The 22797-nt window shown below is 45.7% G+C and overlaps 3 protein-coding genes across 3 annotated transcripts in view; all 3 read right to left on the bottom strand.

The window, feature by feature from the left end:
* Positions 1-4950: 4950 nt before the first annotated feature.
* On the bottom strand, positions 4951-12177 carry ube2z (ubiquitin-conjugating enzyme E2Z). The gene is made up of 7 exons (XM_068749997.1): positions 11732-12177; positions 10815-10887; positions 9455-9642; positions 8881-8992; positions 8284-8396; positions 8057-8147; positions 4951-6929 (listed from the first exon to the last, which is right to left on the bottom strand). The coding sequence occupies exons 1-7, from the start codon at positions 12175-12177 to the stop codon at positions 6747-6749; spliced, it is 1206 nt and encodes a 401-aa protein (XP_068606098.1). The 3' UTR covers positions 4951-6746.
* A 2462-nt stretch (positions 12178-14639) lies between these two features.
* atp5mc1 (ATP synthase membrane subunit c locus 1) lies at positions 14640-17481 on the bottom strand. Its single transcript, XM_068749526.1, has 5 exons — positions 17397-17481; positions 16676-16723; positions 16472-16552; positions 15302-15480; positions 14640-14997 (listed from the first exon to the last, which is right to left on the bottom strand). The coding sequence occupies exons 2-5, from the start codon at positions 16712-16714 to the stop codon at positions 14883-14885; spliced, it is 414 nt and encodes a 137-aa protein (XP_068605627.1). The 5' UTR covers positions 16715-16723; positions 17397-17481; the 3' UTR covers positions 14640-14882.
* Positions 17482-22306: 4825 nt separating this feature from the next.
* eve1 (even-skipped-like1) overlaps positions 22307-22797 on the bottom strand; it is an 11549-nt gene continuing 11058 nt past the window's right edge. Inside the window, exon 5 of the mRNA XM_068749872.1 lies at positions 22307-22771. Within this exon, the coding sequence (XP_068605973.1) occupies positions 22307-22771 (465 nt within the window). The remainder of the gene's footprint in view (positions 22772-22797) is intronic.

Raw genomic sequence — 22797 nt, 5'->3', positions numbered from 1 at the left:
AACGTTTGGCGCATTCAACGGCGTCGGAGAACTATGGTGCGTTCAATAACATGGGATATGTGACAACTTACATCAGAAACGAACAATTATCGGCTGAAACGCGTCAATGAGCCGTCCAACACCAAACTCCTAATATTATGGGCTTCCTACCAGTTCAGGTGTGTTTTGTTCAATGAGACTCACGGATTGATTGCAGAGATTTTTATTTCCATGCTTATCGTCTTTCTTGATAGTTCCAGTCCCGATACCCGAGATTGAAGCTGGTCTCACGCTCAGCGGCACCTTTCACCAATACTCCGTACTGGAGATCAGTGGCAAAGGCCAGTATGGTGAAGTGGCCAGGTGCCGAAACGAGACAACGGGGGAGAAGGTAGCCGTGAAGTTCGTAAAGAGCAAACGGCACACAGAGATGGAGGTCAGTGTTTTTATTTTCAATATATTTGATTCACTTGGTACTTAGATGTAGTATTCTCCATCAGAGTATGATGTCTCAGGAAGAGATTTCACATCTCTTTGTCTCCACAGGTGTCCATGTTGGAGGCCATCGGTGTCCTCGATTTGGACAGAACGAACCTGCTCAAATTCTTTGAGCAATTTGAACACCAGGGGCTGATCTGTCTCGTGTTTGAAATGCTAGACAAGAGTCTCATGGATTTGCTCGAATCAATGGAATGGAACTCTCTGTATTTGGAGTCCATTCGGCCCATTGCTAAACAGGTCAGTATTATTACCTTGGGCGAATCGTTTGTCCCGTCCGTCTGTCCGTCCGTCTGTTAGCGAGATAACTCAAGAAGGTCTGGACGGATCTTGGTGAAACTTTCAGGAAATGTTGGGAATGGCATTATTATTATCTCTCCACCAAAGTTCATCCGGATCGGATCCAGATTGAGTCAGGAAAGAATATGTACTTTTATGTATTTATTTTATTTTATTTATTTTGTCTCTGCAGCTGTTTATGGCTTTGGACGCACTGGGGACTATCGGCATTCTGCACACAGACATCAAACCTGACAATGTTATGTTGGTGAATGTTGCGGACCAGCCCCTCAGAGTAAAATTAATAGACTTCGGCAATGCGATACCAGCCGCTTCGGCCTGCACTGGTTGTACTATTCAGCCGCTTTCATACAGGTACCTTCATCCTGAAATGCTCAGCGATTCTCAGTCTTCTCTTGATCAAACCGACTCCTAATCGTTGAGTTTTCTTCTTCAGAGCTCCAGAAATTATCCTCGGCCTGCCATTCAATGAAGCCATCGATACGTGGGGGGTCGGGTGCATCCTGGCCTACTTGTACCTCGCTTATAATCTCTTCTACTGCACCTCGCCGTATCATCTGGTAAGGAGAGTCACCTCACACAAAGAAAAGAATGCACCCAAGTGGAGACTGGATTCAGAATGGTGGCTGAATACTATTCTTTGACTGCAGATGAGGGCCATAGTTATGATTATTGGACAGCCAGAGGACGACCTGCTCCACAGGGGGATTTACACCAAACAATTTTTCCTTCAGGAAAAAGCTCCTGATGGACCAGCATGGAGGCTAATGGTTGAGTTACCACATTCTGCTTTGCTTTAAGTGGTCAAAACAATTGTATTCCAACTATTAAAAAATGTAAACTCAGACATTTTTGATCTCTTTAGTCTCCGGATGAATATGCAGCAAGTAGCTCAGAAGAGCAGAAGCCCGCCAGAGCCTCACACACCTCTCTGGAAAACCTGGCTGATGTAAGTACTCTCTGTTTGAGTGAAGACTGGATCCACGTGCTTGTTAAAAGATCAGGGACTGATCAACTCTATTCAATGTTTCCAAATTCAGGTCTATGAAAAAGCTGAGGATCCTGAATATGAGGACCGGTTGGCCTTTGTAGACCTCCTCAAACAGCTGCTCCATGTTGACGGGGAGAAGAGAATCTCCGCCCATCAGGCCCTGCAGCATCCATTTGTGACCATGAAGCACATCACAAAGACCCTTGACGGCTCAGACTAGTAAGTGACGGTGCATCTGGAGGTAGACATCACACACGGCTCGACTGATTGATCACTGACTGACCTTCTTGTTCCAGCTTGGAAACCTCCCAAGCCGCCATGAACATGCCCTGGATAGTTGAAGACGCACCAACTGGCTCACATGATGCAAATCCAGATGGCTGTTCTCCTGATGGTCCTCAAGAACATGCTGATGAACCTGCTGCAGAGCCGTCTGATGGAGCGCTACACCAGTGTTCCAATGGTGACCATTTTCCCGCCAGGATTTCAGAAGCGGCAGAACCTCTTGCTTCTTCTGCTCCTGATGTTCCAGCCTTCCTCAGCCGCCCGAGGAAGTTAATCAACAGGATCCGTAAATTCTTTAAACGGGCAAAGCCTCCAAATTTCCTCTTCCGGTGCTGCTGTAAGGTGGAGGAATAATGTAACCTCATGTGTAAAGGGTCCTCATGTGGAATTTAAGACAGCGTCTTTGCCTGTGGGGCTGTCACGCCGCTCGTTGTGTGGGCGTGTTGTAATTGTTTTTTTTTGTGGAATTATTTTGGGATTTCTGATCAGAGAGAGTGTTTTATCCTCCTGAGACCCTGCCAGTTAGCATGTCCTCTGTAGTGGACATTTGTCCATTACAGATGACATGCTAACTGGCAGGTTGGGTCCCAGGAGGATATACTCTCAGAGAGCTCCTGACCAGAACTACGTGTCCCAGAAGTCTTTGGGATTGTAAGGAAACATTTATCCCGTAAATTGAGAGACTTCTTGTTTCCATCCAGTGATTAATCAAGATCACCCAAAGAATTTGTGCAGTTTTGTCATTTTTGTTTATCTCAGTGTAATGATTTTAACAGTGAAGCATAGAGTATATCTGAATTTAAGAAAGGCATAGAATATAATAGAAATATAATAAATATTATATATATATATATAAACATTCAAAGCCATGGAAAAATGCAGAACTCTATTTATTTTAGACAGTGCAGTATTTTTCTTACATGATGTAGTTGTTCCCACTGATAATAATATGTATATTATAGTGTAATATGTATATTTTATGTCAAAAAAGTGTGAAAATAAAGTCTACTTAATTAAAACGTGAGGAATTAATCTTACCTTTTCGAAATCTAAAAAAAATTTTTTTTTATTTTATTACAAAACTGACGTCAGACTCAACAGTCTGACATACAGCACGAGTATCTCACATTGAGGTGTGTTTAGTCTAAATTGAACTAAAGGCAATCGTCAGTGTGTGTGAGTGTGTGTGAGTGTGAACACAAACAGGCCATCGCAGCGGAGTATCTGCAGACGTCCTGACTGCAGAACTTATGTTTCTTTGTATTCTGAGAGAGGATTACACAAAAGTGAACGTATACATGGTTTATACTCCAATAAAAGTCATAAGAATAGATCACGATCTGTTGTGTGGGTGGATATTTCACAAATTCGGCAAAATGACAAAAAAATCGTATTGTTGCGCTTTTGTGGCTGTGATTTCCATTTAATAGATACAAATGTGGGTACAGGAAACTGTGTTGCTAAATAAAGAACTATATAACTGTGTAATGTGCTACAAACTGCATCCAAGCAGGTTGGGAATGTGTCCTATGTTGAGAGAAAAATGGGACAAAGTACACTCAGAGCCGTTACATAGTACTTTACGAAAGTCTTATTTGAGTGTGTTGCAGGTGTTGATTTTTACCTCTGCTAAGGGGGTTATGTTTTTGACAGCGTTTGTTTGTCTGTTTGTCTGTTAGCAGGATTCACTGAAAAACCGCTGGATGGATATTGATTAGCAAAAATGTGAAGATGAGTCTTGGTCGAACTTAGATTACATTTTGAGCCGCCCATAGCCCATTCCAAATCCGTCCGGAATGTTATCTTGCTAAAAGACAAGGTGCACAGACAAACAAACGGCGGCAAAATACATAGCCTCCTTGGCGGAGGTAATAAATGTAGGGCCATTATTTTTGGTGTAAATCACAAAAAAGGGAGACTGAGGTGCTTGGCGGAGGTCTGCGCTCTGCGAGTGCTTTTCTAGTTCTGATTTTATTTATTTTTCCTGTATTGTGATTGTAATATTACATTATAATATTTATACAACCTTACTTTAGGCCTTTCCAGCCGCTGGGATGTTCTTCCCATGTCGGCTACCGCTTCAGTTTGTCTGTGGTACATCCATCAACGCCCTGTTCTCCGAGCTGTTCCACCTACAGCACGTCTTGTTCCAGTAACCAACTTGTAATGGTTCCTCAACGCCTGACGTGAACCTCGTCAACCCGGTTGTTTCGCTCATTCCGAGGCGTCGGCGCGCAGCATGAAGGGTCTGCCTAACGCCCCACCTGGATCCCTGCCCGGGATGCAGAGTGCACCACTGAGCTATAAAGAAGTAAAATCATATGTATATAAATACACACACAAACACAATACAATCTAAATGCAACAAAGACCTGAAAATCTAAATTATGCTGCTGTTCAAGACCCAGAACTGAGCAGCTCAGAAAACATGCAGACTTCAAATCAGCAGAAATCTTTCCTGAAAACTTATTTCCAACATATCTTTAGTTTCTCTCTGCAGCTCAACAACTGGAGGCCATTTTCAGATTTACAGTTCAATCGGCACTTCCTCTTCTTTGGAGCAAGTTCTGCCAACTTTTGCTTTCCTTCTTCTTGAATCCCTTCTGGTGTTTTTGCCGTGACTTTGTGTGAAGTGAAATGCTACGAGTATTCCCGTTGGTCTAAATCGTTTCATCTTCAGCCAACCGCCCAGCTGAAGTTAATCACTTATCTGGTTCACGATTAACCCAAGTTTGGCTTTAGAGGTTCCGTTTTTAATGACACACTGGTCGAACCTTTTTCTGGATCTTTTTGGTATTCCAATGATGCCGCCGCTCGCATCGAGACACTGCAGGCAGAGGACTGAACTCAGACGTCACCTTATGACAAGAAAAGAACGACCAGTTTGATGATCAGTTCACTTTAATATCAAAATTGATACCTGCTATGTACAAATCAGTACAGGTGGGCAGGTGTGGACTTGTTCAATCTGATCAATACAATATCGTTACTGGTATCTTAGCACACTTAGCTCTTGTTGTACCAGATGTAAAAACAGATCCCTTCCTAAAGTGTAGCGTCTCAACCTGAAAACACTTCCAGGTCTTTCCAGCAGCTTGACTTTCATCTAGTCAATGATGGTCCCATTTCTGATGATCAAAAGGCGTATGCTGCCCACCCATGCTAGGTCCGTCCTCGATACCAAATATGGTGATTTCTTTCTCCGATCAGGGTCAAATCGCCATCCCTGTAACTCCAAAAGCCAGGCTTTGAAGCAAACCAACAGCGTGACGCCATTGTGGCCATTTTGACTTAATATTCTGGAGTCTCCAGCACAAATGCTTGAATCACGTCTGTGAGACTCGCACGCCTGAAGCCTCGTAGTCTTTCGAGCTCAAAGGGGATCTCACAAGGATAGAATGCTTGCAGCATAAAACCTGCATCAAGCATGCGATGACTCCAAAGGTTGGCTTGCAAACCATGTAAAGCCCATCCTCCGTCAACAGCGCTAAGCTCCTCCCCTTCTGGTATCCGTGACTATCCAAAATATTTCAAGAGACGCATATGAACGCAAACGAAACCCGATCTTTGATCCTCTCTGAATGCAGTTTCACTTCGCGGTAAAGCTGTAAGAAAAATCAGGCTCATGTGGAGATCAGAAAAATATTCATCCAAGTCATCAACACGATTTATTTTACACAGAAAAACAAGTCGATGAGGCCGACAGGTGTGGGTTCAGCGCAGACACCATCACACACGCCTTCAGGAAGAGAGAAAGTCACGACTGTCCGGTCTGAAATCTGTCTGACAAGGATATGAACGATTCAGATTAGGAAGTGGGGCTTCATCAGACTCGGCGCCGTCCCTCTGGAGAACCTTTCTAGAGAATCACTTTTTGCGTAGAGGCATAGAATTTGATCGCTGACGTTGCTAAGAAGATTACAGGTCGATACATAAATGGTTTGTAGAGTGTGAGGTACGGCTAACGTTCACCGCCGAGTCAGGACATTGAACCACTGCAGCAGTGACGAGGCCCGGTTTGCTGCAGAGCGGGGACCGGAGCGCTGGTTGGACACAGCGACTGCCTGTTGGCTGCCTGGACGCGGACCGGGTCTCTGGACCCCCCCCCCCCCCCACCCCCAGACAGCTCTAGCTGAAGCAGAGGAAGGTTACCTCCTCAAACTACCTTCCATGGTAAAAGGTTTTTCTTACACTCGTTTGAATTAGGCAGACGGGGGATCGTTTGAATAAGGCCCTGCTTTGGTAAAGCACATCCCCTCCCGCAGGTCCAGCCGACTCCGACGTGTCCCCTCGAGGTGGACACCTTCCGTTTGGACGTTCTACAGTCAGAGCCGTGAAACTAATATCTGTCAGGCGAGTGAGGAGCCGCCTGGAGTCTCAGAGCCAAGCTGGCATCAAAAGGGCCGCTTCGCTACGAAGGTAGCACAGAAACGCCACTTCAGGCCACGCCGCCTGCGCTCGACTCGGAGACGCGCTTTATTTATCGGAAGGACCGCCCGTCCGTCCGTCTCTCGCTGCAACAGAACATTTCCATATCAAACCCCGGACCCACGAGAAGCCTTAAATGTTGGTGTTACATTCAAACCTAAGATTTTGTTCCTCCACCGCAAACACAACAGAAAGCTTCCCTCGCCCTGCCCTGGCTTTGAGCCCAGCTCAGAGTTGGGGGGGGTGGGGTGGGGGGGGGGGGGGGTCAGGGCTTGCAGCTGCCCTGGCTGTCGGGGTCCGTCCCAGACGAGCTGCTGTCCGAATCAGAGTCCGATCCGTTCTGCTTGTCCTCTGCCAGGTTTTTTTCCCGAATTCGCCTGTGGATGGCGCCGAGCCGAGCAAGCAGGCTCTGGTAATCGAAACAACCGCGCTTCTCTCCAAAGGGGTCCTTGGTCACAAAGAGGGGGGGGGGGGGGGGGGGTAGTTAGTTATCAGCGACATGCCACATCCAGACGACAAGGTGAAATACATGGCAACGAATACTACCAATACTACGAATACTACTAATGCTGCTAATGCGAATAATACGGCTGGACGTCCAGACGGTCACTTAATTCAGGATCGGGTTATGGTCGGTGTAAACGTGCAACCTGCATCCACGTGCATCTTGTGGACTCGGAAGCTTTCTCTACCAGCTGAAGGACAAACTGAATTTTCTTGAATTGGTGTTTTGCCGGTTTAAACCCCCTTTTGCAATACAAAATATGCTTTCTACACATTTTCTGTCATGTCCGAGGGCTTTGCGGTCCAGATAAATCCTCTTACAGACCAGATGTGGGGTCACGGGCCATAAATGGATGAGCCTCGTTCAACGTAGACGGCCCAGCTTTATGAAACGTTCATCTTTTCAGAGCTAAAACAGTTCCGAGTTAAAAAAGGTCGAATGCCTCTTAATCAGTTCTTACTCCTAGATCAAGGGTGTCAAAGTCATTTTCTCCAAGGGCCACATTAGCATTATGTTTGCTCTCCAAAGGCCAAATGTAAACCGTAACACAGTAAAAATGTAAATAAATGTAATGTAATCTAATGTAAAATAAATGTAACTACTCCTTAACATGCTGTTAAACTATTAATTCTTTTATTTAACTCTTTAGCCGTCACAGTAATTACAATAATATTAAATAATAAATAAAGAAAAATATCATCCAACACAAGTTATGGCATTATCTTTGTTCAAAACTCTTTTGTCACAGTTGGGAGGGGCAGAACTGCAGAACAACCAACAAATGTGGGCTGTTAAGAACATGTGACAGATGCAGCATTTTACAAAAACTAATGTCTGCACACAGCTCTCGGGGGCCACATAAAATGACTTGGAGGGACACAGTTGGCCCCCGGGCCTTGAGTTTGACATGTGATCTAGGAGGAGATCTGCTGTTGTAACTGATTGCTACCTGATGATCTGAGCATCACTGCTGCTTAGAGATCCGGGGTGTACACGGGGAAATTAACAACAAGGAACTTGAGTGGTAAATGGAAGTGGAAAGCCCCAGATGATGGGAACAGTCGAGTCACCTGCATGTTTTGGCCCTGGAGATGAAGTCTCTCCTTGCAGACGCCCTCGTAGAAATCATAGTATTCTAGGAAGGATTTTTCCATCACACTCCTAAAAAACACACACATCAGCTAATAAATAGAAAGAAAAGCGCGAATAAAGAGGAGTCAGCAGGAGGATAGAGAACGAGTGCAGTGGAAAGGCTGTCCGTGGAGACGAAGAACGGAAGGACGATCTCGGCTCTCACCACAGCGCCTCGGGACAGGGGACTTTGCCCTCCAGCATGTCGCACACTGCCACCCTCAGCGTTTCGTGACGGATGCACTCGTTGTAGTTCTTACTGTCACCTGGGTGGCGCTCCTGAAACACAAACCTTTTACTGTAACCACGAGGAGAAGCCGTGACGACGCAATAAATGCTGTCTGTCAGAGTCCCAGGAACGTCTGGTTGTTGGGCGCAACCAGAATATCACGCCCCATTCCAAACGGGTGGGTTTAGAAAAGACGGCACTAGCATCGATGATCGGCGGGTTCACCAACGTGCCCTGTGGGCATTGGATCAGCGCCGGATCAACGTACACGTCTACAGACTGGACATATTTGTGATCAGATTTGCTGATGTACGGTGGGTATTTAATCTGGATCATAAGGACGGGTTAATCCAGTTTACATTGCTTCTCATGGGAAATATATTTTCGGTTTTCAAACAATATTAGGGAACAAATTACGTTTGAGAACCGAGGTTCCACCGTACTAATACTACATACACACAATGACATCAAGAAGGCTTAAAATGTGCAGAAATGAACAGATCTGACACACACACACACACACACACGGAGTACCTGCTCGAAGCCAGGCTCATTGTGATATGGGTTTTCTGTCATCAGGGACTGGATTGAGATGAGGACAGACGAGATGCTCTGAGCTGGACTCCATGCTGGACCTGTCCACGTCCTGGAAGACACAAACATACCAGGTTGAAAAGAACTTCAGTTTGATCATCAAGCCAAGCCTCAGCATTCACACGCTGCATTCAGTGCGTGCTTCTCCATCGCTCTTCTGCAGTTTGGACATAGATTAGCGTTCTGGAAGCTGGATCCAACACTGACTAATAGGCTATTCCCGTCAGGATAAAGGTTAGCAGTCGGAGCATATCGATGTTTGACCCCGAACTCAATTCTTTAAGTTATAAAGAATCTGTTTTTCTTTCTGAACTGTGTGTCTCGTGTTAGAAACGTGCAAATGTCCTCCGCAGCTGATTCATACTCCCTCTGCACACGGCTGGCAAACAAACATCATAAAAGTATTTTATCGTTTAACAAAAAAAGAGAATTCAACCATTGAAATACTTCCCCCATATACCTTAAATGTACCTCTGCTCAACAAAGACCGAGTTTGGGAAGAAAGCCGACTCACCCGAGGATGCTGAGGCAGACCTTGCCATTGCGGTAGAAGTTGGGGTTGAAGCGAACGTTGTTGTGGCCTGTGGTGATGAGCTTGACCCGCGGTGGGTGGATGGGGTAGTCTGGGGGGCAGCGGAACAGGAAGAGGAAGAAGCCACCCTCGTACGGCGTGTCGAATGGGCCCGTGATCAAAGCGTGGATCTGAGAAGGAAGCAGAGAATGTGAAGCGATGTTTAAGAGAATGGAAGACGGGGTCGGGAGGAGGTGTTGGACATCATGATGGCTGCGGGACGGGGGGGACGGGGGTGCACATAATCCCAAAATTACCCATCTTCATTGACAGATAACAAACATATGACTCTAAATACGTTTACAAGCCAACTTCTTCTTAAGATGCTGTTTTTATCATATTAATTAGACTATTCTAATTAATCTTTTTTGTCCGCTTGAAAAGTTCCCTTGCGAGCGTACCGAGACCCACGTTTCCAGGCGGACCAGAGTTCACTTGTTCGGATGAGCTTTCACACCTGCCCAAACGTAGCGGACTATCCGAGGGAACAAACTCTGGTCTGTTCGAAGCGGACCAGACAGCAACAGTGTGAAAGCGACTTTAGTGTCTGGACCTCCCAACAGGAGTACAAGTATCTAAGCTCTCAACCAGTCTGTCAGAACTGAAGCAGCCGCTTGGATGAGAGGTGAAACATCTTCACTCAAAGTCTAGTTGATCCTTTGTTTGCTCTTCGTGACTTCACCATGTCCATTTCCGGTCACCCTCTCACCGACTTCCCCTCCTGTTACAACTGTGGGCTTGGAGACAATTCATATTGTCCATTTCCCCTCTCCCCTCGAGGAGGCGACAGCCTGCACTGTTGAAATGCTCAAAATACAAACCTCATTAAGTTAAAAATATGAATTTTGTTAAAACTACGAATGACACAAAACTAGTTGAATGGTGCTTTGAAAAGAATGTTTGGGAACTTCTACAACAACGAATGAGGAAATGTTGAAAATCAGGAACACACAATATGAAGTCTGAAATAAATCTTAACGAGTTCCACATAAGTTAGACAAATAAACCCAGAAAAACAAAGGCCGAGAATACAAGCCCGTGACCACACCTCCTAACGACGATGAGCGTGATTCACCCAATGGAAATAAAGAACGTGGGAGAACATGCGGCTGTGAGAAAGCCACACTGTCACAGTAATAAAAGCTGATTTCACAAACTCAGACAGGACAACAAGACAGAAGCCGTCAGGTTTCAGGATCTGTCCACAGCAGATATCAATATAATCAATATACATCCAAACACAGCCCAGTGCGGCTGCGAGGAGCATCGATAAAAGCGGAGAGAAGAGCGAACGGATTGTTACCTTGGTCATATCTTGAGGATCAGGCACAACAAACATCCCTGGCGGAGGTTCCTTGTAGATAGACATGATATCCCTGAAGAGTCAGAGAAAGCAGCAAGGAGACCAATTAGCTTGTTGATTCTTTTGAGGAACATAGAATCTCACAATATCTTTGCAGAAACCAATTTTCATGGAGTCTTTTTAAGGAGCAGTCCACAATAAAGTCGGGCCCCAAAAATGCTGGCACGCTATGACAATCACATAAACTGTATTCAATACTTTGTAAATCACTGAAGCCCCACATTTAGTTGAAAATAACGAAAGACATTTAAATGTTGAAACCACAAATCACTATTGTTTACGAATATCTTATCCTCATTTAGAATTTAGTGTGGCCAGAACACTCCAGAATATCTTGGGACGTCGGCAGCGAGGAGAAGAACTCGTCTTTCTGAAAGCGGAATGTTTCCCATCCTCTCCTGGAGGATTCCATCGGCTCTGGCGTTCAGCGCCTCCCTTGTGGCGTTTTGCTTTTCAAACACTTTCAGCGGGTAACAAGTCAGTTTGCATGTTACTACAGAGCCATGAAGTAGAAATCCCTGCAGAATACAATCATTTCGGCCTTGTGTCACTGAATTATTTCGGTCATGCGCTTTGTAAACTTTATAATCAAGCAAAAGCAAAGTTCCGATCAGATGGTGGGCCTTACGGAAGAAAGGTCACCGACATTGGTCCATTTTCAAATAATAATAGCAATAAATACCTGAAGCCATTTGACAATTCCCTGAGCTTTGAATCTCAGTGGCTTTCATTTTCGCTTTGACATTTCAGGGCCCGAAGCTTCCAGTGACAAGACAGCAAAGCCTTCAAAACGGTTTAAATTGGTGGAAAGTACGTGCGCAGATTCAAGATACTTTTATTATCATTAATAAATATACCTCTTTATCCTCAGGATGCACTGCTGAGAAGCCTTCTCGTTGTCCCAGTCTGTACTGAGGGTTGGGTCCCAGGAAGTGGCGTGAATCTGCGTTACGAGGCCCGACCCTGCCACCCCGCTGACCCCTAGCCCCACACTCGAGGAGTTGTGTACGGTCGGAGGCACGGCCACGACGGCTGGTGAGGAGCCGGGAGTGGATGTGCTCCCCAAACCGGCTGAAGTAGCACTGACAGCCGCCATGGGGGCCAACAGAGCCGTGAGGCCGGTCTGCGCGGCCGCTGCAGCGCTGGAGGCCGCGTTAGCGCCGTACTGCGCGACGCCGCTTACCGAATGTCCCCCCGGCAGAGAGTTGGTCAAAGACGGCAAAAAGGAAACTCCGTTGCCCTGTCCGGTGAGGCCTAAAGCAGGGACATCGCCGTTCGACTGCGCTTCAAAGCCGTCTGCCATACTTCACCAGCTAGTAATGCTCCAGTAAAACAGCTGCTGCAGACTGATTTGTAACCGCAGCTAACTAGCAGCAGCTAACTAGCATTAGTGCTATCGCTAACCTCTGCTAGTTGTGTCCAACGGGATTAGAAGGCGGGCCAGCGGGAGAGAGCCGAGCACACACGCGAGGCCAGAAAGCAATGCGTTTGACTCATCGCCGCTAGCTAACGTAGCTTCTCCTTAGCTTTCCGTCCGCAAGGCCTCCAGAAAGTACGACTTCGTCCTCAATTAGCTCCTTCTCACGGGAAGCGGTTCGTCGGTTTAAAAGCCCGGTATGAGGTATGGTGCGCGAATAAGCGGCTTCGAATGGTCCACTTTCACGCTGGCTTGTTCACGTAACGCAACGACACGAACTTATTCTCACCAGTTCCGAATACTGTCACGTTAAAAGCATGGATATCCGGTGACAGATTTCAAAATAAGATTTCTCACCCGTTCCTAATACTGTCACGTTAAAAGCATGGATATCCGGTGACAGATTTCAAAATAAGATTTCTCACCCGCTCCTTTATTGTGGAATCAACTTTCTGATTGGGTTCTTGAGGCAGACACCATCTCTATGTTCAAGAGTAGACTTTCCTTTTTAACAAAGCGTATAGTTAATCAATATGCTGCCATAGGCCTAGATAACCTCCAGATGGTAAGCGTGTTACCTCACACTAAGGAAGGTCACAAGTTCGAATCCGAAGTGAGGCCTTTCTGTGAGGAGTTTGCATGTTCTCCCCGTGCCTGCGTGTTCTCTGGCTTCCTCCCACCAACAACGGCATGCAGATCAGGGGAATTGGTTACACTAAATTGTCCATAGGCGATTGTGTGTGAATGATTGTGTCTTTGTGGCCCTGTGAAGAACTGGCGGCTTGTCCGGGGTGTACCCCGCCTCTCGCCAGTTGCCTGCTGGGATAGGCTCCAGCACGACCCGCTTCTTCTCACTGCCATCCTACCACTCGCTTTCTTTGGACCCCATCACTGATCGGGAATACTCACAGATACAAACACGAGGACGGAAGCTGGAGACCACCTGAACTGGACCAGTGAAGCGCTCGCAGCGCTCCGACATCTAGCGCCACCATCTGGAAGCTACTCGTGTCTCTAATTGATGCTCGTGTCTCAAAGCAAAATGTTGCTTGCAAGTTTGAATCGTAAGTCGCGGTTTGATGAACATGAATGATCGGACCCAAGATTTCATTCACTGAAACATTCCTATATTTTATTTTAGATGTATTACATAGAAACTGAAATACAAGCCTGTTTAGTTTTCATTTTGATTATATTTATGTCTTCTAACTATTGAAAACTAGAAATCCATATTCATGTCCAAAACGAGGGTTTATAATCCAGACCCTTTGCTCTTCCAGTTTCGTGAAGTCTCCCCCATGATCGCTGCAGTGCGTTCTGAAACTTAGCTTCAGATTTATACTACCGGTATATAAACAGTGATTTACTCTTTTTTGAGCTGCAGGCTATACTTGGAGCATTTCCATTCAACTCTAACGATTTGAGATGCACCTGCATTTCTTCTCCAGGTACGCTTCACGTTACCTTCTTTGATTGGTCCGTGGCCTGATTCAGAGGCTCTTCCGTCGCCCTTTGAAGGTGCATTTTTGTCAGTAGGCAAGTCTCAGCATCAGCACAACACCTTTAATCTTATCATTGATCATAAACGAGAACAAGCAAATCCCAACTCGAGTTGGAAAGGCTTTTTTTTTTTAGTGAACAGTGACCAAATAATACTGATCAATAGCTGGTCAAAATATTTGGCACTTCTTTCCACTGCTGGTTACAGCTGCAAACAGATGCACTGGCTAGGAAACGGTGGCGCCGTCAACGAGTCATCCAGCTGCAACCCCATCATCGCTCTCCAGATTCTCCTTTAGACAGACTTGATGTGGGCGTGACCTCCGAAGTCCCATTCTCTACTAGTAATACTGAGCCAATTCAATATTAACTCCAGGTCTGCACCAACGTGAGCTGCAGATAGATAACCCAACCATTATCCGTTGTACATATTATGTGTCTTTGTAATTTATTGTTATTTTGCATCTGGTGTATTTTTAGTTGCTTTGCATCGATTGAGTAATTTAATATTGGTTCTATTTTTATTTTATTGGTATTGTTAAATGTCGATGATTTATGTACTAAGAACTTTCAACGGAAACAAGACCGCAAGAGCTTTTTAGAAATGCTCCTCTTAGACAGGATGTTTGACTGTACTTGTACTGTAATACATGCTACTGTACTTGTACTCTAACAGCCTATCTAATAAATATATTTATCATCATCAAAGACAATGCACGTCACTGTGGAGGCACCGGACTGGTCTGCAGTATACTGGGAATCCAGACATACTGGGACAGCTACAGGTTTTATTTACACAGTATGTGCAGCACAATTATATTTGCAATAAAAGCCGAGACGCTGCAGCGTTCAGTTACTCCCATCATTTATTGGATAGATTCTTTCAGCCAAAGGGAAGTTTTACAGAAAACCTTTCAAAGCAGGGGAACATAGATCTGCCACCCGCAGATGTAAAAGACATTCCGCTGATCGGAACGGCAGACCGGCTCATTTGAAGTCCCCGTTCTGGAAACCTCCCTCGGATGTAAAAAAAGAAAAAGGAGGGAGCAAGGAAAACCTGACCGAGGGGTAAACTGATCGTATCTACATGTTTACATGGCGAAGAGGATGAGGAACGCCACCATCAGACAGAAGAGCCCCATCGCCTCGGAGAGAGCAAACCCCAGGATGGCGTAGGAGAAGAGCTGCTGCTTCAGGGAGGGGTTCCTGTGGAGGACAGAGAGGTTCAGCTAATACTCCCATCAGCACTTCATTTCCCGTTTCACAGCTTTGAGACACGCGTCGCCTCATCGTTCATTCCTGGCATTATATCTACAGATGATGGCAACTAGTTAACTTCTGTATTACCCAAGTCACACTGCAACGCCCCCCCCCCCCCCCCCCGTTTTACTGATGCTGCAGCGTAAATGGTTGTAGCAAAGGGCGTTACAAGGAAGGCGCATCAATTCAGCGAAATTGACCATGGGATTGTTAAAAAGGAAGGAAGTCACAGCCCGAGTCCGAACCTTACCTGGCATAGCCAATGATGAGGCTTCCAAACACCGTCCCAATTCCAGCACCGGATCCCGCGACGCCGACTGTGGCAGCACCAGCACCAATAAACTTGGCAGCAGTGTCGATGTCCCGGGACACAGCGCTGTTCTGGAAAGAGCGCGTCACGACTGTGGAGTTGCTGAACGGCAACAAGGCCTGGAAGAGAGCAGACAAAGAGACTCCAGCTGCACAGGAAAGTTGGTTTGAATGCTGTTAACACACTAAAGCTGTGGATTCAATGCTGTTCTAGAGGCGGCAATCAGAATCAATACTGTCAGACTTCTAACAGGTTTTTCAGCAGGGGTGGGGGCTAAGGGACCGTCTGGCAGAGCTCCTCTGAAGACCAGACTTCTGTCCTACTGTAGGGACGAGTTGTCCCCCGTAGGAGGCAGCAGCGCCGTTTTTGGACGAGCAATCGACACAACACATCAGAGCAAGACGGGAAGACAAAGACAATCGCGAAACGTTGGGGGTTCAGACAAATCCAGGTATCTGTCATGTTTGTATCAAATGTAGACGTTGACCCGTCAATCATTCATTCATAAATAGTTATTTTGCCATCAAAAGTCCTTTCAGAGTGTTTTTTTTACATTTTTTATTAACTAGCCAACTACATTTCACACATTTGCAGTATTAATAAAGCAAAAATAAATAAACGAGTGACGTTTCTTTCCACACAACGCTCATTTTCTCTATTTGTGGTGAAACCAGCTTATGTTTGATCGGGTCGGTTCGGTGTCTGCATCAGAACAATATTTTGCGGCTCTTGAAAGATTAGTCAAAATGCTCTAAAATGGCCGGCACTGAAAGCGTTAAGCACCTTTAACAGAAATTTAGCGGCACCAACGGTTTAAGCCAGCAACGAGTACCAGTATAACCCAAAATCCAGCTTTAATCAGGAAGTTGGTGTCGGTGAAAACAATTACTCAGAGTTCAGAGCCGCAAGACCGGGACCCCCTGGCCCCTTCACGGGGGGGACAGAACTAGAGAATCTGAACCGCACAGGGAGGCCGAGAACTGGAAAGTGTCGGCGAGGCCGGCAGGAAGTAGAGGGCAGAGTGGAGGCAGCGCCGCGGGCGGAGGCGAGGCGAGAGGAGCCGGGCTTCTCGGCTACAAGGCAGAAGTTCTCTCAAGGTTCGAGACAAACCTGCTGCTCCGCTGCGGTTTCGGGTCTGTTGAGGAGGGCGACCGAGACGGGCCGGGCGAGGACTCTGGAGCCGCCGCGCAGCTGCAGACAACGGGACAGAAGAGCATTTTGGTCATTGTGTCCATAGATCAGCTAAACGTTAACATAAATATAGATGCTGATGTTTGAACCGCATCATTCCCTAATCGCGCTTCGTGGACATACCAGGGCAGGAGAAGTGACGAACTTGGCGCAGGCGTACATGGCCGGAAGCTGCAGAGAGAGATGTGCAGTCAGCGATACGGACCGGCAACGGATGCACAGCCGGAGGCTGCAAAAGGACCGGAGCATGAAACATGAAGACGTTCAAGGCGCTACATTCCGGTTCCTTGTCTGACTGACAGGACACAGTAGCTCCCCCCCCCCCCCCCCCCCCCCCCAGGAGCCGAAGCTGCTATGCTAACCAAGCCGGAGGAATTGAAGGTCAATCCACGCCACGGACTGGAGCACCAAGACCCAGACTCGGTGCTCCTTGTCCCGGAAGTCACTTTACAAGTGAACGCGCTTCCTAGACGGGACACGGCAGGTAACCAACACGAAGGCCCTGCAGCAGCAAACGGACGCAGCCAGCATTCACCACCATTTTACCGACCTGGAGGGGGCACGCAGGCTAGTTAGCATCGGCAGACCGACACCACAGTCACGCGGTCCGCGTTGAACTATCGATCGGTTCCTTACTGCAGCGACAACACGCAGCTGATCAGAAGCCATTCCCGGGAAACAGCTAATTGAATGGCCGACCTTTAGCCTGCCCGCTAACGTCAGCGCGTGTCAGCAAAGACAGTGGGTTTAAAAGGAGCTTCCGGCAAGGAGCATCGAAAACACAAGTCAGTGACGTCACCGGGACAACACAGAAAAGGTGTGAACCACAAAATGCACATTTTACCTGCTGGGGACGGGATTCAGAGGGTCCGGTTCGTGCAGCTCCAGAGGCAGGCAGTGAACGAAGCGTATGCTAACCTTTATGACGTCAGCCCTCGTCCTAAACGCCCATTGGTCAAAGAGACTTCATATGGGGTATTTTAGCCAATCGCATGGAACTTTATTTAACTACAATGATTGTGATTGGCCAGAACGTTATACGAGCGGAAACAAGGCAATGTCACGATTAATCTAATTGGACAGAGTTGCCGGAAGTGTGATAAAAAAAACAACTTTATTGACATATCTCACAGTACAAACTCACCTTTCGACATTATTGCACAAAACATTCACATATTCAGAGATCAAAATAGAAGGACATCTAACAGTGAGGAATATAAAACCAGTAATTCAATTATATGTGCAAAAGGAAGGAAAGAATTAATAAATACAAAAATAACCACAAACACAAGAAGAAGAAAAAAATAAAATATACAGGTAAATTCAAAATAAATTACAAACAAGGGGTTTGTGAAAAGTTAAGTTCTGATATAAATGTGTACAGTTTATTTGCATGGGGACGGAAGTGTGAATTTCAGTGGCACGACGTTTCAAAAACGCGTCCAGTGTCCTTTGCACCTTGGTTTAGGGTTTATCGTTTATCCATGGTGAAGTTTATAGCCTGTATACATTTATAGAGCTTATTTATTTTAACATAAATAATGTAATGAAAAAACAACCATTTTATCCACAATTGTCTTAACGTGAGATAAAATAGTGTTTGTTTAGTGAGAATATGCCTTAGAGAAGCAAGTTTCTGGAGGGAAATGATTGCCTGTTAAGGGGGAAGAAGAGGAGGTCTCTCTCTCTCTCTGTTTGTGTATAGGCATAAAGAATATTGTGGCAACTGTACAATGGGAATGAGGAATGGGAATTTCAGTGGAAATGTAATGTGCAAAACTATTGACTGACAAATTATGAGAACACGTTCTAGCCAGTTTATATTAGGGAGGTCTAGCAGAAATAATACGTTTGAAACTTGGAGGTAGCTCCATCCTTGCCTCACTCGTGAACAAGACCCCAAGATACTTGAGGCAAAGACTCCCCACCGACCCGGAGAGGGAAAACCCCCTTCTTCCGGTCGAGAACCATGGCCTCTGTGCATTTCAAGCATGCTGTTTCCTGCAGGAAAACAAGGTCAGCTAAGTTAGTGAGCAAATATTCTCCATCTTTTGGACATAGGATTCCAAAAGTAGTACAAAAGGCCATATTTAAGTATTTAAAAAAGAAGTAAAGATGGTCCTTAAAAAACTTTTTTTTAATTACCATGTACACAGGAACACCAATCACCTGTTCAGAAGAACAGCCGATTTAGCTTCTTCAAATAAAAATAAAGGACAACTATCAAAGCCCATTTAAACATGAAAATTGATTTGCCTACATTATTTCCTCTCCCAGGTCTTTAACAGCTCTTCATCATCATCTTGATGAAGGTTCTGGTGTACTCTGATGATAGGAACTCCCTCTGAATGCTGTCACGTGTCACTCGGAGGGACATCGGATGCAGCAGTCTGAAATACAACTATTAATAATACGAGTTTCAATTCCATGTGATTTGCAAATAATATTGATACTATTAGAAATGTGGCAATAAGAGGCACAGTGAAGGTTAGACGTTTTGGAGACACGGTCAGAGAGACCAGACTTTGATGGTTTGGACATGTCCAGAGGAGAGACAGGGACTATATCGGTAGAAGGATGCTGAGGATGGAGCTGCCAGGGAACAGGACTAGAGGTCAATTCCAGGAGAAGATACATGGACGTAGTGAGGGAGGACATGAGAGTGGCTGGTGTTGGGGAGGACGATGCAAAGGACAGGGTGAAGTGGAGAAGGTTGGGACAAACTGGAAGTACAGTAGTAAATCATACTCTGTTTATTCACATTTTACACAGTGTATTTTGTGCTTCATTGCATTAAAGATATTATACTATTGCATTGCATGATTTATTGTAATGTATAATTATAATATAAGAAAATCCTGTATTTATCCCACAATGGAAATATTTGCAGTATTATAGCAGCAAAGAGGAAAATCATAACAAAAACACAAAATAATAACCAATGTACTAGGGTACTTTAGGATGTTATGCTTTATTGTACTGTTGTTTTATATATATAAAAAAACCACATTATATTCTATACAAATTATAAATGATTAAATGTGTATCGTAATCAATATCACCCATTTCTTTTTTGTAGTATACATTTAATTCATCTTGAGTTCAACCCCCAGATAAGAAAATAATGTCTTTAATGTTTAAAATGTGTGAGCTGTTTTTGTAAAAGCCTCAAGAATCCTCTTGGCTGCAGATGAGCTCACTGCATGTTCCGTTCTTATCTGGTGTCAGGGTAAGAAATCGGTTTTATTTTATTCATATTATTAGGAGTTACTCAAGTTTAACACGAAATCATGCAGATTTATAACATAAAAGTAGCTATAGAAAACAACACTCTGATCACTTTTCCTATTGATCTGAGCTCAAACATCCGGTGGAAGTTGCAGCTATTGAAAAAATTGCACCGCAAAAACAACAACCGGTAATATGTTCAGGTTCTCGTGTTTATAACGAACCAATTTGAATGATCAATGGTTTGGATTTGAGGGAATTAAGTTGATTTTGTAACGAAAAATATTTGCCCCCTTTGTTTCCCAATGGAACCCAATGGCCCAACAGCTTCACGGTGTCGACATGCTCCTGGTGTTACACCGTGTTTTCTCTCAGTGCTCCTCCAGCTGTCCACCAGAGGTCCTCCTGACACGATCCTGTGTGGACCGGAAGTCGAATACAGGCCTGTTCATTGCATGTACACAAAGACCATCCCTGTCGAGGTCAGCCTGCTGCAGGAAGAAAGGCTCAACAAATGGCCTGGGCCAAGACTTTATCTTTAGTTAGTCTAAAGTTTCTATCTCCTGCGTGTTAGAGTGGAGGAAATAGAATGATGGAATCTGACTATGGTTATGTTTATACACTTCTATGGATGAAAAGCAAGAAACACAGGGAAGTAAAAAAAAAAGGCAATATGTCAGCAGTAAAATATATTATTTCGTTTTATATATTGCTGCTAAGAAGGTGTCCTCTTACTGAGGACACCGTCGTCCTTCATGCTGTCTAACGCGCTGTGCATTTGGCATTCATTGGGGGTTCCAGGCTTCCAGTAAACAGAGCTACACAGGCTAAAGCAGAAAAAGAGAAGCTAAGAAGTTACTTAGTGCAAGGCCCGATTGTTCAAGCTACGTTTATCCATGTCTGGTTATCACTGCTGAGACAGATACAAATGCAGCCAGCTGATCAAGCCGGGCTGGCCCTCCAGTGCAGCCAGCAGACAGTAAATTGTCACATGAAAGACCTTTAGACAGTCCTTACCTCGCTACATCCCCCCCCCCCCCGAGCCGGTTCAGACAGGCGGCTGCTTCCTCCCTCTCTATTTATGGCCTTAGATGATTATAGCACATGATTATCCCAGCAGTCCCCTCGTGTGCCCCGCCATGCTAAGCTCTGTTCAGACACACTCACCTGTAATTAACCCTTCTGTTTTTGGTTTTACATTATTACATGCAGCCTCTGTAGCGCTGCCCCTGCACAGATATGGACCAACACCTGTCCAGGTGCGTTGGAAATCCATGCAGGGCGTGTGAAGTACACCTGCTAGCATGGAGTAGCAGGGAGTACAGGATGCTGGCTTCATCGCACACAGGCTAGGACAAACACTAGAACTGGATCTCGGATTGAAGCGTCACACAAAACCAGCAGCATCATGAGGATGACTCACAACGGACTTCCTTGTTGAAGCTTTAAGACTTTTACCATCTCCCATGCTTTTATCTTCTGACTTGTGGGTTTGAGTTGTGTCATCAAGAACTACGCTGTCAGTCTCAGGACAACGGCCGCTAAGAGTGTGTCACTGAATGACAACCTCCATACGGCAGTAAGACGGAACAGTAGACCATAAAACAACATTCAAAGATACAAACAGACCAGAAATGGGCATCGAATTGGTATTCATTTATAAATAAACTGTCAACATAATAACTAATGAACATTTCTACAAAGAAAGCGGTTTGCGTGTCTTTCTAAGTAATGTGGTTATGCAAACACAATTATTAAAATGATATGTGGGAAAAAAAAATTCATGTTTATATTCTTGAAAAATTCTGAGCATATGAAATCAATGAATATCAATATAAAATAGATTGTCCGTGGAACACAGAGAGGAACACGCTTCGTATTGGTTGTACACAAAGTTTACAGTGTATTTCATCCTCTCATTTAAAAAAGAAATCTCAAGTAAACCAAACCAAAGTTTTACAGAGTGATGAAGAAGGAAATCGGGCGTGTAGAGCTCTTATAAACTCTTTGGCTGGAGGCTAAAATCAGAAGAAAACCAAGTGACCTGTCTCCTGACTCTCAATGCAGGAATCCTAGTCTCTCTGTCTGCACATATAATCCACCTGTTGCACGATCCCAATCTGACCTACCCCCACCTCCAGTGTGGAAGAAAGGGGGGACATGAGAGTGGCTGGTGTTGGGGAGGACAGTGCAAAGGACAGGGTGAAGTGGAGAACGTTGGGTTGCTGTGGCGACCCCTCAGGGGACAAGAAGAAAGTACAGTAGGAGTAAACAATTAAAATGGTAAATTAAGTGACCTGGTTTTGAAGATGGGAAGACGTCGGAGAACCCGGAGAGAACCCACAGAGATACGGGGAGAACATACAAACTCCACACAGAAAGTTCCCTGAGTTCCTGCTTCCGGCACAGGTGCTCAGTTACCTGGAGCTGCCGTTGGTGAGTGATTCCACAATGGGGCGTAGCATCAGCAGGAATACGGATGCTGCGCCGAACATCACTCCGACCCAACAGCGCGCTACTTCTGCTTCATAGCACCTCCTCGCTCGGCTCCACGACAGTGTGGAGTGCTTGGCTCAATCCCAGCGGCTCCCCTCTGGCTTTGGGCGGTTGCTCTGGTCCCCAGTGCAGGCAGGGGAGGCAGGGACACGAGGCTGGATGCTGCATGATGCTGCTGGAGGGGGACAAGGTCCCCGTTGATGGAGGCAGTCCTCCCGGTCTGTTGTGATGCTGAGAGAGGCGGAACGCTTCGAGGGTTCTCATGGGGGCGCCGTAGCGACTCTGGGCCGAGGATGCAGGTGAGGAGAGAGACAGGGAGTAGTGGTGGTGGAAGGGTAGATGTGGGAGGTGGGGCAGGACGAAGGGGTATGGTAGAGCTGATGAAAGAGAGGCGCGACCCATCAGAAGCGTCCCGGTGGGATTGATGAGAGGGTGAGGCCATGGCAAGGAGTGTCTCTGCCGTTTGTCCTTCATTCTCCTGTTCTGGAACCACACCTAGAGAGAGCAGAAAAAGGAATGAA

The sequence above is a fragment of the Brachionichthys hirsutus genome, chromosome 16, assembly GCF_040956055.1.
Source record: "Brachionichthys hirsutus isolate HB-005 chromosome 16, CSIRO-AGI_Bhir_v1, whole genome shotgun sequence".
NCBI classification, from domain to species: Eukaryota; Metazoa; Chordata; class Actinopteri; order Lophiiformes; family Brachionichthyidae; genus Brachionichthys; species Brachionichthys hirsutus.
The sequence above is the reverse complement of the archived record's forward strand: the minus strand, read 5'-3'. Positions and strand labels throughout refer to the sequence as shown.

What these genes read in the sequence shown, in the direction of transcription:
- ube2z (XM_068749997.1), bottom strand. Translation starts at nt 12,177, where the DNA reads ATGGCAGACGGCTTTGAAGCGCAGTCGAACGGCGATGTCCCTGCTTTA. An exon ending in TGCATCCTGAGGATAAAGAG is followed by an intron (nt 10,888 to 11,731) that starts GTATATTTATTA and finishes CTGACTCTTCAG; the next exon opens with GGATATCATGTCTATCTACA. An exon ending in CCCTGTCCCGAGGCGCTGTG is followed by an intron (nt 8,148 to 8,283) that starts GTGAGAGCCGAG and finishes TGTGTTTTTTAG; the next exon opens with GAGTGTGATGGAAAAATCCT.
- atp5mc1 (XM_068749526.1), bottom strand. Translation starts at nt 16,714, where the DNA reads ATGTACGCCTGCGCCAAGTTCGTCACTTCTCCTGCCCTG. An exon ending in TCGTCACTTCTCCTGCCCTG is followed by an intron (nt 16,553 to 16,675) that starts GTATGTCCACGA and finishes CGTTGTCTGCAG; the next exon opens with CTGCGCGGCGGCTCCAGAGT. An exon ending in CTCATCATTGGCTATGCCAG is followed by an intron (nt 14,998 to 15,301) that starts GTAAGGTTCGGA and finishes TGTCCTCCACAG; the next exon opens with GAACCCCTCCCTGAAGCAGC.